Raw genomic sequence first — 12,921 nt, forward strand, 5'->3', positions numbered from 1 at the left:
CTCTGTATTGCTTTCCTTGGAAAATGAGAAGGTTTCCTGAAAAAACATCTAAGGATGTTTAGCTGGACTGGAACAACATTTTCCTGGTGTTGTCTGTACAAAGACTATGAAAAGCAGGGCTTTCAAAAAGAAACAAAGGGCTCTGGGACACAGAAAAATATGTGAACACCTTGCTGCTTTGGCCTTAGATTTCATCTGAGTGACGTGGCCAAGTAACCAGATCTTGTTTATAAGGTGCAAATTTCAGCTGATAATATATGTGGCTTTGCAGATTTTTTCCCTTTCTAGCTGTGTAACTGGAAGAATATTTTGCCTGTGCATTAAGCTAAGTAAAACCAGTTGTGCTAGTCTTTTTCTTCTTCCAATGGTATTCCATATAAATTACACGAATGAAGCAAAAACAAATAAAGAACCACTTTTCTCCTACACTAATTAAAGACTAGCTAGCTTGTCAATTTATAAAACTTTTGGATCCCTTGGCTGGAGTTTCATGACACATTTTTATAAATCAAAAACAGATGACGGCTTTATAAAGGTATTGATGTTTGGCAAAAAAAATGTAGGAAATGCCAGCTACAGAAATAAAAGGATTAAGTGATCCACTCAGCAGCAGTAAAAGTTCCCATTAACCACAAGCATGCACTCTGAACATGGGGCAGTCCTCTTAATTGCTCTTTTTTTCAAAATGGCCTTTTTTTTTTTTCGTTTGATCCAAGAACAATGTTTGTCTCCTGAAAGTGGGTGTAGAGAGGGAAAGATTATGGCGTCTTTTTATGTGACAGAGTGAATTACATTAAAAAAAGCAGATCCAGTAGTTTCTCAGAGGGCTCAGGCCTGCAAGATACCAAGCGCTCTGGCCAAGCACTTAAACGCGTACTTAACTTTTATGTATGCAAGTTGAAAATTAATTGCTGGCTGAAGTGCTTTCCTGGATCAAGGCCAACGCTTTGCAGGATCGAGGCCGTCATTTATATAAATCTCCTGCAATTTGGGAGGGCACAGAGCATTGGAAGAACGGTCCAATACACTAATTTACCATAAACTGGGGATCTGGATCAGGAAAAGCTAGGTAATGTATACCTTTACTATGATAGAGAGAGGAACAAATTCAACTGATACAAGGAATCTATGCTCACTTAATCCAATTTTTCCCCAAATTACCTTGCCTGACAATGCCCTCTCCTGACTCCCTCTTCCACCCCAGCTCCCAGCCTCCCCTCTACAATCAGCATGCTCAAGCAAGGAATAGCTCTTTCCACAGGGAACATCTTATCCATATTTTTGCAAGTGCCCTACAGTTGGAGAAGAATCAGCTTAAAACACCCCGCAGAAGTCTGGCAATGCACAGGGCTGTGTGTGAGTTGTTAGTGTTGTCCCAAAGCAGGGACCTTCTTAAAGTACATTGTTAACACTGGAGCAAATTTAATTTACAACAGAAAGAGTAACCTAGGAATTAACGCTCTAGAGGACTTTTTAATCTTCAAGATTTGTTTTATTTTGTTAAGTTAGTTTGACTGCATTAAAGACAGAAACCCAGAACTCAACAGGGGCTCCACAGCAGTTCTGAACATCTCACCTTGGTTTCACACCATAATCCAAGGGGAGCTTGCATTGTCTAACTCTGCCTGTCTGAAAGGAATCCTCTAAGCCTGTTCGACTCCCTGGTTTAAACTGATTCAGGTAATTTAGATGCACTCCTTTGCCATTTATCTATCCTGTGTGGATGACACAAAAGTGGGGGGGTGGGCAATACACTGCAAGGTAGGGCTGCTTTTCTGAGGGACCAGGTCTGACGGGAACCTCATGAAGTTCAACAAAAGCAAATGCAAGTCCTACGCCTGGAGTGGGACAACCCCGTGCACGAGCACAGGTTGGAGGTTGACTGGTGTCCTGGTGGACAATAAGTTGACCATGGGCCAGCAATGTATCTTATGTGGCAAAGGCGGACAACAGTGGGTCCATCCTTCCCCTATACATGATACTTGTGAGACCACTTCTGAAGCAATGTCTGCCCAGAGCTGGGCTCCCCAGTGCAAGAAAGGCATGGTCTTACTGGAGGAAGCCCAACAGAGGGATATTAAAGACAGTCAGATCACCCACTGCATTGAGGACAGGCTGAGCGGGCCATATCGGTGCAGCCTGGAGAAGGCTCATGGGTGGCCTCAGTGCTGCCTGCGACTTCAGAGGACACAGAGAAGCCAGAGCCAAACCCTTCCCAGAGGTACATGGTGACAGGATGAGAGAGGCAACAGACACAAGTAGGAACATGGAAAACTCTGATTAGATATAAGAAGAAATATTTTTCACCACGAGCGTGGTCAAACAGTGGAACCGGTTGCACAGACACACTGTGGCATCTCTGTCCTTGGAGGTGTTCAAGATTCAGCTGGACACAGCCCTGAGCAACCTGATCCAATTAGACTTGCTCTGAGCAGCGGGCTTGGCCAAATGGTCTCCAGAGGTCTCTTCCAACCTGTTACTTTTTTCATCTACTGTAAATCTGACACTGCCAGAGGTGTTTTTTTTTATAAACAGGCTACACGTATGTGATACTGAGGGATAACTAGAGCACTTGATGCAACACAGAGTATCCTCATCAGAGACCATACAGGAAGCCAGGTGCAATATCACTGAATGTTATCACTCAGTTTGCTTCTTTGAATGGAAGGGAGGAATGTTTCACTCTCTGAAAGATCTTAAATCTCAATACGCATAATATCTATCTGATGTTTTTTATCATCTTCAGACAGTTACACAAGCCTCTGTCAGCACATTCACGTACACAAATATCCAGAAGCCTGTATCACAGAGCGCAGACGGTCCTTCTTCCTCTGAATAGGTGGGTTTGCTAAACTTGGACTACATCACGGCAACAAACACACAGGTCACCTTATGTGTTACTCTACATTCAGAAGAGAATCAGTGCTTTGAAAGTGGACATTGTTTCTAGGCATTTCACTTTCCCCTTAAAAATGCAGCCATAACACTCTCAAAGCATGTAAGAGTTATGAGGCTTTTCTTCATAAGAAATAGTGTACTGAATATTGGAGTGCTTTACGTACCACAAATAAGTTCTCTCCCTTTCTTCCTGCAACAGAAAGCTGAGATAAATATTTACTTCAAATGTTCATAATATTTTATTTCTTGTCTCTCTACAGAATATCCCACAGGCTATAAATTTGTGAGGTATTCTGAATGATATTTATCTCAGTTTTTCAAGCTGTATCTCAACAAAACTGAATCTCTAAGAGGAGTTAAATATTTATATAATGGGAAACTTCAAAATAAAACACAAGAAAGCAGTATCAGGATGCTCTGTGTCACAGATCACAGACCAAGAAAGTGGAGAAAGAGGTTGCTCACTTTTAGGTAGGCTATCTTTTGGGTTTATTTAAGAAATCTGTTGGCATTGCTTAATTACCTACTCTCCAATATTTGTATTAGGCAAGAAAATGATGACATACAACTTTATTTTAGGGTATGTAAACAAAACCAGAGGCTTATTCAGCCATTACCCTGCAATGCTTCCTGAGAACATTCATCTTCTGGCACATAGCTGTCTTCATTATGCGCAAACAGAAAATGGAAACATCCTTTTTCATCTAGGACTTCCGCAGAAAAGAACTTGAGAATTCCACCCTGTGGTCCTCAAAACAGATTCTTACTCAAGCTTAAATCACAAGCAATGGATGCTTAAATAAAGAGATTATTTACAGGGAATAACGAGAGGCAGATTCACACATGGGAACAGCAAACCCATCCTTCCAAAACCCTGGAGTTCCCCTTTCTCAGCACTCCAGAGGAGTTGAAATCTAATATCCGCCATCAGATTTCTACACTATGAGCAGGGGTGGGTACAAGGGACTCTACAGTAGAGTTCAACTGGGAACTCCCCATGCCAGATGGTTTCATTACATGTTTCAGGACAAGTAGTGCTGTTACTGGACATGCCTTGAGTGTTGCAGATCTGGCTCTTCCTGATCCGCGCCATCCACTGAAGCCTCTGCAAAGAGGACAGAAAATGCTTTGATGGCTTGACCATATATCCTCTCTCTGCCATATGTTTAAAAATCAAAACACTCTTCAAAACGTGTCATAGCACAGCCAGAAAGTATTATCTGCCTGTAATATTCTGCAGAATTTCACTTATTACCTAGATTATACTAGCATTTACTGCCTGCAGAATACCGGTCGCCCTATATACATACATATGAAAGGATAACTTGGAGAGCCAGGTAGAAAACATAAATAAAGACAAAGCTGTAGGAAGGGAGAACTTGAAATCCCTGCCTCGTTCCAGTCTGGTCATCTCAGGAGTCACCTTCTGCTCCAGAATTGGCTGATGATCTCTGCTAAATTGGTGGATCCAGGATCCAGGAAAGGTCTTGGCAAAGGGGTTTGGGCTAGTGTTTTAGGGGACACATTCATATAGCATCTGCCTGTACAGTCTCTGCTTTACATATGTGCTAATCCTTCCACCATGAACTATACCCATTTTTTAGCAGGTTTTTTAAAGCTAAATAGCGAGATGAGGGCACCCAGTTTCCATCACAATTGATACTATTTGTGTACGCAGACGCACTAGGTTGTTTTGGAAGCCTAAAAAAAAGTCTAGAAAATGGGAGCAAGTGGGTGCGGGAAAAGGGCAGGCGGAACCTGAGCGCTTTCTTTTAAAAAGTTTAGCACAAGCATCACTCACCTTTAAGATACTGCAATATATGGCACCACAGAAGGATGCAGAGCACATACAGGACACACAATACCTTAACTATCACATTAGAAAAAACATGACATGTACACAAAACAAACAGCAGTTCTAAGAGATTTTCCCACAGGTCTCCTTTGTGCTTTGCTGGTGCAACAAATCCAGTTTCTACCCATCTGCTGGGTCACAAGAGCCCATCAACAGGCCAGATTTAAGTGTTATTGACATGGGATGTCCTGGTCCTGCTTCTGGCTTACGTCCTTTTGTATTAATATTTTATATTTAAAAAACAATTACAGAGAATAATAACTAAGGCAAACATGATGGATTAAAAGGACAATATGTATTTTTAAACAGCATTGCCACCTAAGATTAATTTCAATCAGCCAAATCTGATGAATAATACAAAGACCTTCCATTTTTCTTGTCATAAGACTGTCTTTACCATTTTCCTTTCTTGTGAGTATTTCCAGTAAAGCTTTCACTTACTTTCTATTTAAGAATTCCTCAGCTGCCATATTCTAACCCCAAACCATCAGGTTTACTTGTAATATTATTCTGATAACTTCTCTACTACGGAATGGACCAGGCAGAACGTCATCGATACACTTAACATCTGTCATATAAACTCACACTCAGAGTAACATTTCAGAACCAGAGAGATCAAGTATGTTTTGATGAGACAGTGCCACTTTAAAACCAGCCCAACACTAAAGCCTGATTTACTCCAAAAGATTTACCAGAGACCTATTACCAGCAAAAGAGGCGCTGTTTATATCAGAAAAAAAGTACTTTTACTGCTGTAGTTTATGCAGTTCTGTCAGCAAATAACATGCTCACAAAAACAAGGGGGTTTTTGTTGGTGCAAAATAGTAATGCAGGAATATGGATTTTTTTTTTTAGTTGCACTCCTAGCAGATCTTATCATACTGGCAAAGCTTCTTGTATAGATTTAAGTTCAGTCTTTAGATATGGTTAGTCAAATTAATTTGCATTATTATGATCATCTGCTATTCTCCTTGCTAAAGGCTGACACTCTAAATAACAATGAGCAGAATTATGAGCTGATTAACTTGTTTTCTTGCTCAGCAGAGTAGCCGTATGCAAGCCAGCTTTCCCCTCAAATCCAGACCCACCCCCTCCGCAATGGGATGAACCTTCTGCTGCTCTGAGCATCTGAGTTAGGTGCTTATGCCTAAACTATGCATCAACCTTCCATACCGCTAATGAAAGGAAGTGGGAACTTGCAGAGGGAGATTTGCTGGGTCTGTGTTGTTTATTAGATCTGTATCAGATGCCTGTCTTTGAACATCGTGGCTTGCTCCACTGAAAAGGCTTATACCTCTCCACTGAGATGGGAGTCTCTGGTGACTAGTTGGATTAAGGGACCTCATGTTTTGATGCCTGATTTGGAACAAGTGAATTCCCTCCAGCTGAAACACAAAGGTAAACAGCACCTGAAGTGCTGTGGCAGACAGCATAAGGGTATCCAAACTAAGCCTCACCTTCGTGCCGGCACTCTTGGCCAGCAATAAGAAATAATGCCATTCCTTCACCAGCTGGCAGAAAAAAAGTACTTTGGTGATGCGTGTAGAGAGAATGTGAATTTCCTTGCTGCCAGTCCTGCATTCAACTTACTTGAGCAGGTTGCCAAGATTGAAGAGAGCTCGGTTGTGCTGAGGGTTTAACTGAAGGGCCCGTCTGTAGTAGTCCTTTGCCTCCGCCACATCTTTGGTCAATGTCCCCAAGTTGTTGAGAGCACTTGCGTGACGAGGGTACAGTCTAGGAAAAATGAAACATCAAGTTACAGACACTCACTTAATTGACAAATAAAGCTGAAGTCACTAATGCTGCCACCACTGCTGTTTGGCACCCTGTAAAGCAAAGGATGTCAGCTAGGAAACACTGTTTTCCCTTCATTTGCTGCAGATCCTGATGGGATCCTGAGGAACCTTTTCGACTCCCAAAGACACTGCAAATCAGATCTTCTCCTACAGTTCCTGTATGCCTCCAGGGCAAAAGGGAACACTCAACAGCTTTGAAAACCTATTTTACCCTCCAAGCAAAAGGCAAAGTGACTAAAGCAGCTTGAACGTCTTTATTCAAAATGTTTTTCAAACAAGTAAGAACTGCTTTGTCAAAAATATGTTTCCAATGGAAATATGTTTTGACATATACAGAAACCAACACAACACTGTTTAAATTGTTCTGTCTTGTCTTTTTTTTAAATCAGTTTTCCACAATAAAAGTGATAATAAAGTGCAAAAGTAAACCTGAAATCAGCTGTTGAACAATATTTTCAGGACCAAGCAAAATGATAAAAAAAACCCTGGAAACAGGCTGCTTAACAGTATGAATTCCTTAAGCTTCTAGTTGTATATTTTACCACTTGGTTTCGTTCTCCTTTTAACTGATCTGTCGATCTTTACATCTACCTGTTTCAGTTATAACACTACACACTGGGCCCAGCGCAGCTCTGTTAAAATCCCCCATGAATTAAGAAGCACCTCGTGGTCCATTCAGCTGCTTAAATTCTCAGACAAAGTTGTGCTCCTGCATTAATATTTTGGTCTGTAGGTCTTTCACCAGAAAACACCGGTGGTGAGTGTGATCCAGGGCAAGATTTAGCACCCAGGACCCTCTGTGTCACAGATGGGTGAAAACTGAGGTTCATTACGATAAAGAAATACATCTGTGACGGTAGCCCACAGGGGTCCCAGGCAAGCTGGGAGACGAGCTGTGTGACTATCTCTGATGCTCTGGTACGAAATGGTGCAGAGGTGCTCGCCCACTGAACTCCTCCAGACAGTCATTTCCTTTGTGATGGGGAGAAAGCAGGTTAAGAAGGTCAAGGCTTCAGTTTGAGAAGATCCAATTGCAAATCCTGCTGCCACTACAGATTTTCTGTGTCGGACCAGGACAAGTCATCTGACATTTCTCTGCCTTAAGTCCCTGTTCATGGGAAAGTGATGTGGATAATGACATTAAAAATAGTTGGGTATGATAGCCCAGGGTACGGCATGAGGAGGGGCGTTTAAAGGAAGAAGAAGGGATTAAGAGTCTGTAATACAGTCTGACTCTAAAGTTTGCAACTGTTTTTAATCTAAGACTTTCCATGGTGTTTTTTTGGTTTTTTTTTTTTTGCCTGGAGTTTTTCATTATGTCAGTTCAGCCCTGGGATTTTCTGCGCTTAAGTACCATGAATAATTTAGCATTTTATACACTGCTGCAACATTTGTATCAGTCACATTTTTGCTCCACCGCACGTAAGTGATTTTGGCAGGGTCTTACTTGAGGGTGAAGCTGGGAACGCACGAGGGAACTCCGGGAGAAGCGGATTGGTAACAAACGCAGGATGCTTCCTACAACTAAGTAAGAGAAGGGCTCCAAAACCCTTCTTCCACCCAACACCAAGCCTCAACACGGGCAACGACTGCAAAGCCACACAGTCGAGGAGAGAGCATTCAAGGATGCAGCCACATATGTTTTTTAAAACCTCACCTACTATACTGACAAAAGATAAATGTAGCGACCACCGCTCATGGTAACTAACGACTGTGGGCTCTGTCAACATCCCCAACGAACAGAGAAGCATCCTGTCTCTCAGCGGTAACCACTCCTCCCGCTGCAAGCTCTCAGGTGCAGCTTACGTGTCGCAGGTGTCCGCATTGCCCAGTGTCCGTTCACCCCTGCTACCTGCAGTCCCTGCTTAATTGACTTTTGAAGAGTTCCCTAATTGATCTTGTCACAGAGGAGCAGAGTAGCGAATCCAATGTTAGACTGCAGTTGGCACAGAAACAGCATCGCTTTCCCTCGCTGAAGGTGCCCAGTGAGCCTGCGCGTTTCAGGATGTGAGAGGCTGCCTAGGCTTGGAGAAGCATCAGCAAAGGACAAGATGGTGATGAGGGTACAATGTTGAGTCTTGATCTTGGCCCTAAAATCCACCGGTCATCCAGGCTAAGCCTTCCCATCTGAAGCAGCCTAGGAGAAATGCTTTCCGCAGCAACAGCAGGGGAGCAATGGAAAGGACCAAGCTTGATTGCCCTTGAGATGCAGCTCTGTGTGATACCTTGACCAGGATCTTGAGCAAAGAATGTCTAAATGACTGAGGGCTCAGCCTTGTTTCCCATTTCTACCATGGGATTTTGACATTGTTTTGGACCCAAAAACGTTTGGGAGTTATATTTTTGAGGCTTTTTTTCCATTTTGCTTTAATAAAAGCCATGCACTACTTCTGTCAGTACTCACACACAAAAACAGTTCTAATATCTGACATGAAGTCGCTTGAGTTATGAGTGGGCAAAAGTATTTCAGACAATTCTCGGGAAAGTCAGAAACAGATTAACATTTTACAGCCCTAAACCTGATGGTTTTGCTCTCAAACTTTCAGAAATTAATTCTGTTCTTGGCCTCTAGCACTCCCATGACATTTTCGGCTCAGGAGATTTGCTTGCACCAATTTGGAGAGGAATGAAAACGCAAGATTAAAAAAGAGAACTGATTTCACCTTTAAATTGCACAGTTCTGACCAGCAGCGCCATAAATACACTTCTGAGCTCAGCACTAAAACCTATCGCAGGATGCAAACACACCTCCCGTGTATCCTGGGCTCTATTTCTTGTGTTTTACATTTATTCATTACATCTCATTGCCCTTTCCAAAAAAGGTAAGTGAAAAACCAGAACTTCAGCTAGCACAAATTGTCAGCTTAAACCCCGCTTAGCATCTGGCCCAAAGAACTTCCAACATTAGCAATTTCACATATCTGAACAAACATTGAGAGAAAAATCTGAGTGCAGTGAGATAAGGCAGTGTGGTTGAGCTTTGCCATTAGGGTTCAGTTCTTTATGCTTTTATTTGGAATATTACTTCACTATGGGGGTAGAGCAAGATGACACTCAACTGAGTTCATCCCAGAGCATAACCAAGCTCTAAGAGAGCACCACCTCTAATAAAGTAACCAGAACTACAGCCTGCACCCATGACCATCCACACGGTTATAACATGATCCCTAACCATTTAACACCACGCTCAAATACTTCCCAGGAATGGTCCAGGGCTGAGCCCAGACCAAGGTCTGGTCCCAAAAGCCACTTGGGCTCAGCCACTGCCTCTCAGAGGACACAAGCCCTTACTGAATGCTTGCAGGTCAATTTATGCGAGTTGGCCTCAGGGCTAAAGAATGGGGCCCCGGCCCTGTTTTAATTATTAATATGGATGACGACTAAAGAACTAACAGCCTTGCTCAAACTACCCTCTGTTCATCCACACCCATTGCTGTTAATAACAGCTTCCTGGGGATAAAACCAGAGTAGAACAAAGTCTCGTGGCTGGATTTACAGACTGTCATAAAACTTGACCACAGGTAACTAATTAAAGCAACGTTTACTCAAGAACTCTCAAAATGTTTCTGCAAAACTTGCAGATACACCATTTGCAAACTGGTTTGTTTTTTGCTGTAGGTGACCTATTATTTTAATGAATGGTGGCACACATTTTTTTTTTCCATTTTTATGTTATCGGGAGGTTTGTGCTGTTTTTCAAGACTTTTGGAATTGGTCCCAATGATCCTCGATGCCTACCTTTCTTATTTTGACCACAAGCTCTCTGATACAAAGATTGTCTCTTCCCCACATATATTTATTCCTTGGAAGGGTCAGAAATCCATTCCCAGGACAAGGAGGTCTCCAGTTAACCTGAAGTCTCTTCATGCCACAATAATGATAATACTCAGAACCCAGACCTTGTCTTGCAGATAGCTGGGACACTCTGAAGCACAAGGAATTGGTTGTTGGAATCTATATATACCTTGTTTTGCAACTTCTCTTAAGAAACAAAGCTTTCTATCTGGACACACACGGAGCTGCATTTTCCTTGCCACTGCCATTGATAATGGTAACAGTCTGCAGGCAATATCCTTCTTGCTATGCATCTGATTAGGTAGAAATTCCTCCAGGCTTCACCTAATCAAATGCAAGTGCTGCATTATTTATGAAAGCAAGCTGAATTTCATTAAACTTATTCTACAAGAAGCAGTTCATGTAAAAAAATCAGTTTCTCCTTTCTTTTAGAAATCAGAATAATCTTTAAAAAAACCCTACATTCACAGGTAATTATAATAGAAGTCTTGAAATGGCAAAATTACTTTAAAAAAAAAAAAGGAAACCAAGCCATAAAAGTGTATTTTAAATCTGACTGGGATTTCATTTCTAAAGAGAAGACAAGTGGGATGCTTCCTTGTTGCAGAATGAATAATTCAAATGATTCCTCCAGTGCTGTATCTGCAATTGTCAGAATAAATTTAAGCAGCTTTCCCTTTAACTATTACAGGTATACGCTGCACAAGAACTCCTGTTAGTAATTATCCCCACTTCTTTTAGGCTAGCAAAATTCCCTCTAATACCACTGAACAAAAGCCTTACTGACTTGCACAGTCAAGAGATTTCCAGTTTCACAAGGAGATACCAGGCATAGAACATACACAGTCATCAAAACCCTGATGACCATTTATTCTGCTTTTTAATTTAATGCTGCTATTACCTGAAACATTAGGGTTGTTTTTTTTTTTAAAATTAGGGGGTTTGTCTGGCAACATATCTGAACTACAAGACAATTCCAGAAAAAAGAGAAAGGGAGAGAATTTGTTGTCATGGCTACAACCTATAATCCGCCAAGAATTTTAATTCTTTTAATTCAGATCGAGAGAGACCACTTAAACAACCGGCAAGCTCTGCTCGCGGTCCTGCCTTTACACGGCCCTTGGGCCCGTGCCAGCAGTATTCAGGGGGCAAAAGGCATTAGCGTGACAACTCCCCACTCGCTCTTAAGAGCGTTACGTGGTTCTTGCACAGCCATCGCCGTGCGGGGGGACAGAGAGTAACAGGGGATGGGGCCAGACGAACGTGCAATTAGCCTGGGAAACTACCACGGGCAGCATGGAAAGGGCTGCAACACCGGCTTTCGGGGGTCCGGGCAACCCTCTACAGCCACCACGTGATAAAAGATGTTATTGAAAGCAGGCCAGAGCCACCTCTCAGAGCTGGGACAGCCCTGAGATGTCCTGCACTGGAGCGACTCTCCCTGGTGCCCCAGCCCCGTGCTCAGCCCCTTGCTGCCCTCCAATGACTGATGATAAACCTGTCAAAAGCACATTGCCAGTGACTTAAAACATGAGACCTTAAAGCCATTATAGAAGCTGTAAGCAACACTGGCCATCATTAACCTAATGGCCACGCCGTGGCAGCAGCAGCAGAAAGAAAAAACCTGCCGGCATCATCTGGCACCATATTTAAAGGAGCTCCAAGCGCGTTAATTTCTGCCAGAGAGAAAAATCAGCAACTGATTCAGCTGGGGAGATCTAGCATGTCTCTTTTTTGTTAATGCACCTTTTGATTAAAGAATGCATTTAAATTTAGCAATCGCAGGGAACGCTGCACCTTTGAAGCAACTGTGATTAATTACCACTGCTGCGCCGCCGTGAGAAAACAGGTTGCGTTGGCTCTTGTGGTAGAAGGAGGAGAGGGGCTGAAGAGCCCTGGGACAGAGCTCCTCTCACCAATCCTCCATACCGCAGGACACCTCCCCACTACCCGCCCTTGGTTCTCCCGGTGCTGGCGTGACCCTACTGCAACGCTCGGCATCCACGAGGCTCACTTCAGCCAGATTAAGTGCGCAGAGTCAGCCTTAATTACCCAAGCCCAATTATGTCCTGGCAGCACAGCAACTTGTTTTTAAGGCATATTTTGCCCCTTTCCAACACATACCACAATATTTTATTGGCATCATTTTGCCAACAAAAGTAAGAAAGTCACGTGAATAAATGTTTCACCTGTGCCAAATTTTTATACTGCCGTTTTATACTTACTCCGGTATACTATTTCAAGCCAATTTTCCAATTTCAATATTACATCACTCTCATTTTCATGTATTTACGTAAGTTCTCAATAAAGCCCTATGTCAGGTTGAATTAAAACTTGACTTGATGTAATTCAGAGACCAGTCATCCTATGGGGAACAATCCTGCGCTGGTAACAACTCAGGCCATGGCCTCACAACAGCATGGCACCTTGTTCCGAGAGCCGCTCTACATGGTGCGCAGATGTGTAGATAACAGAACCAGATCCTATGTCTGCCTCAAAAAGACCTTCAATTTGCAGCATTTGAATTCCTTTTATAGAAGGAGAGATGATCCTGCAATATTAAGCAGCAGCTGGTTT

The 12,921-nt window shown here is 42.6% G+C and overlaps 1 protein-coding gene across 2 annotated transcripts in view; it reads right to left on the reverse strand.

Moving 5' to 3' along the window:
• The window catches only part of TMTC1 (transmembrane O-mannosyltransferase targeting cadherins 1), a 151,293-nt gene that overhangs the window by 19,259 nt on the left and 119,113 nt on the right, over positions 1 to 12,921 (reverse strand). For both annotated transcript variants that reach the window (XM_054207465.1, XM_054207460.1), the window contains one exon: positions 6,344 to 6,487. In XM_054207465.1, coding sequence (XP_054063440.1) covers positions 6,344 to 6,487 — 144 coding nt within the window. The remainder of the gene's footprint in view (positions 1 to 6,343; positions 6,488 to 12,921) is intronic.

This window comes from Rissa tridactyla, chromosome 1 (assembly GCF_028500815.1).
Source record: "Rissa tridactyla isolate bRisTri1 chromosome 1, bRisTri1.patW.cur.20221130, whole genome shotgun sequence".
NCBI classification, from domain to species: domain Eukaryota; kingdom Metazoa; phylum Chordata; class Aves; order Charadriiformes; family Laridae; genus Rissa; species Rissa tridactyla.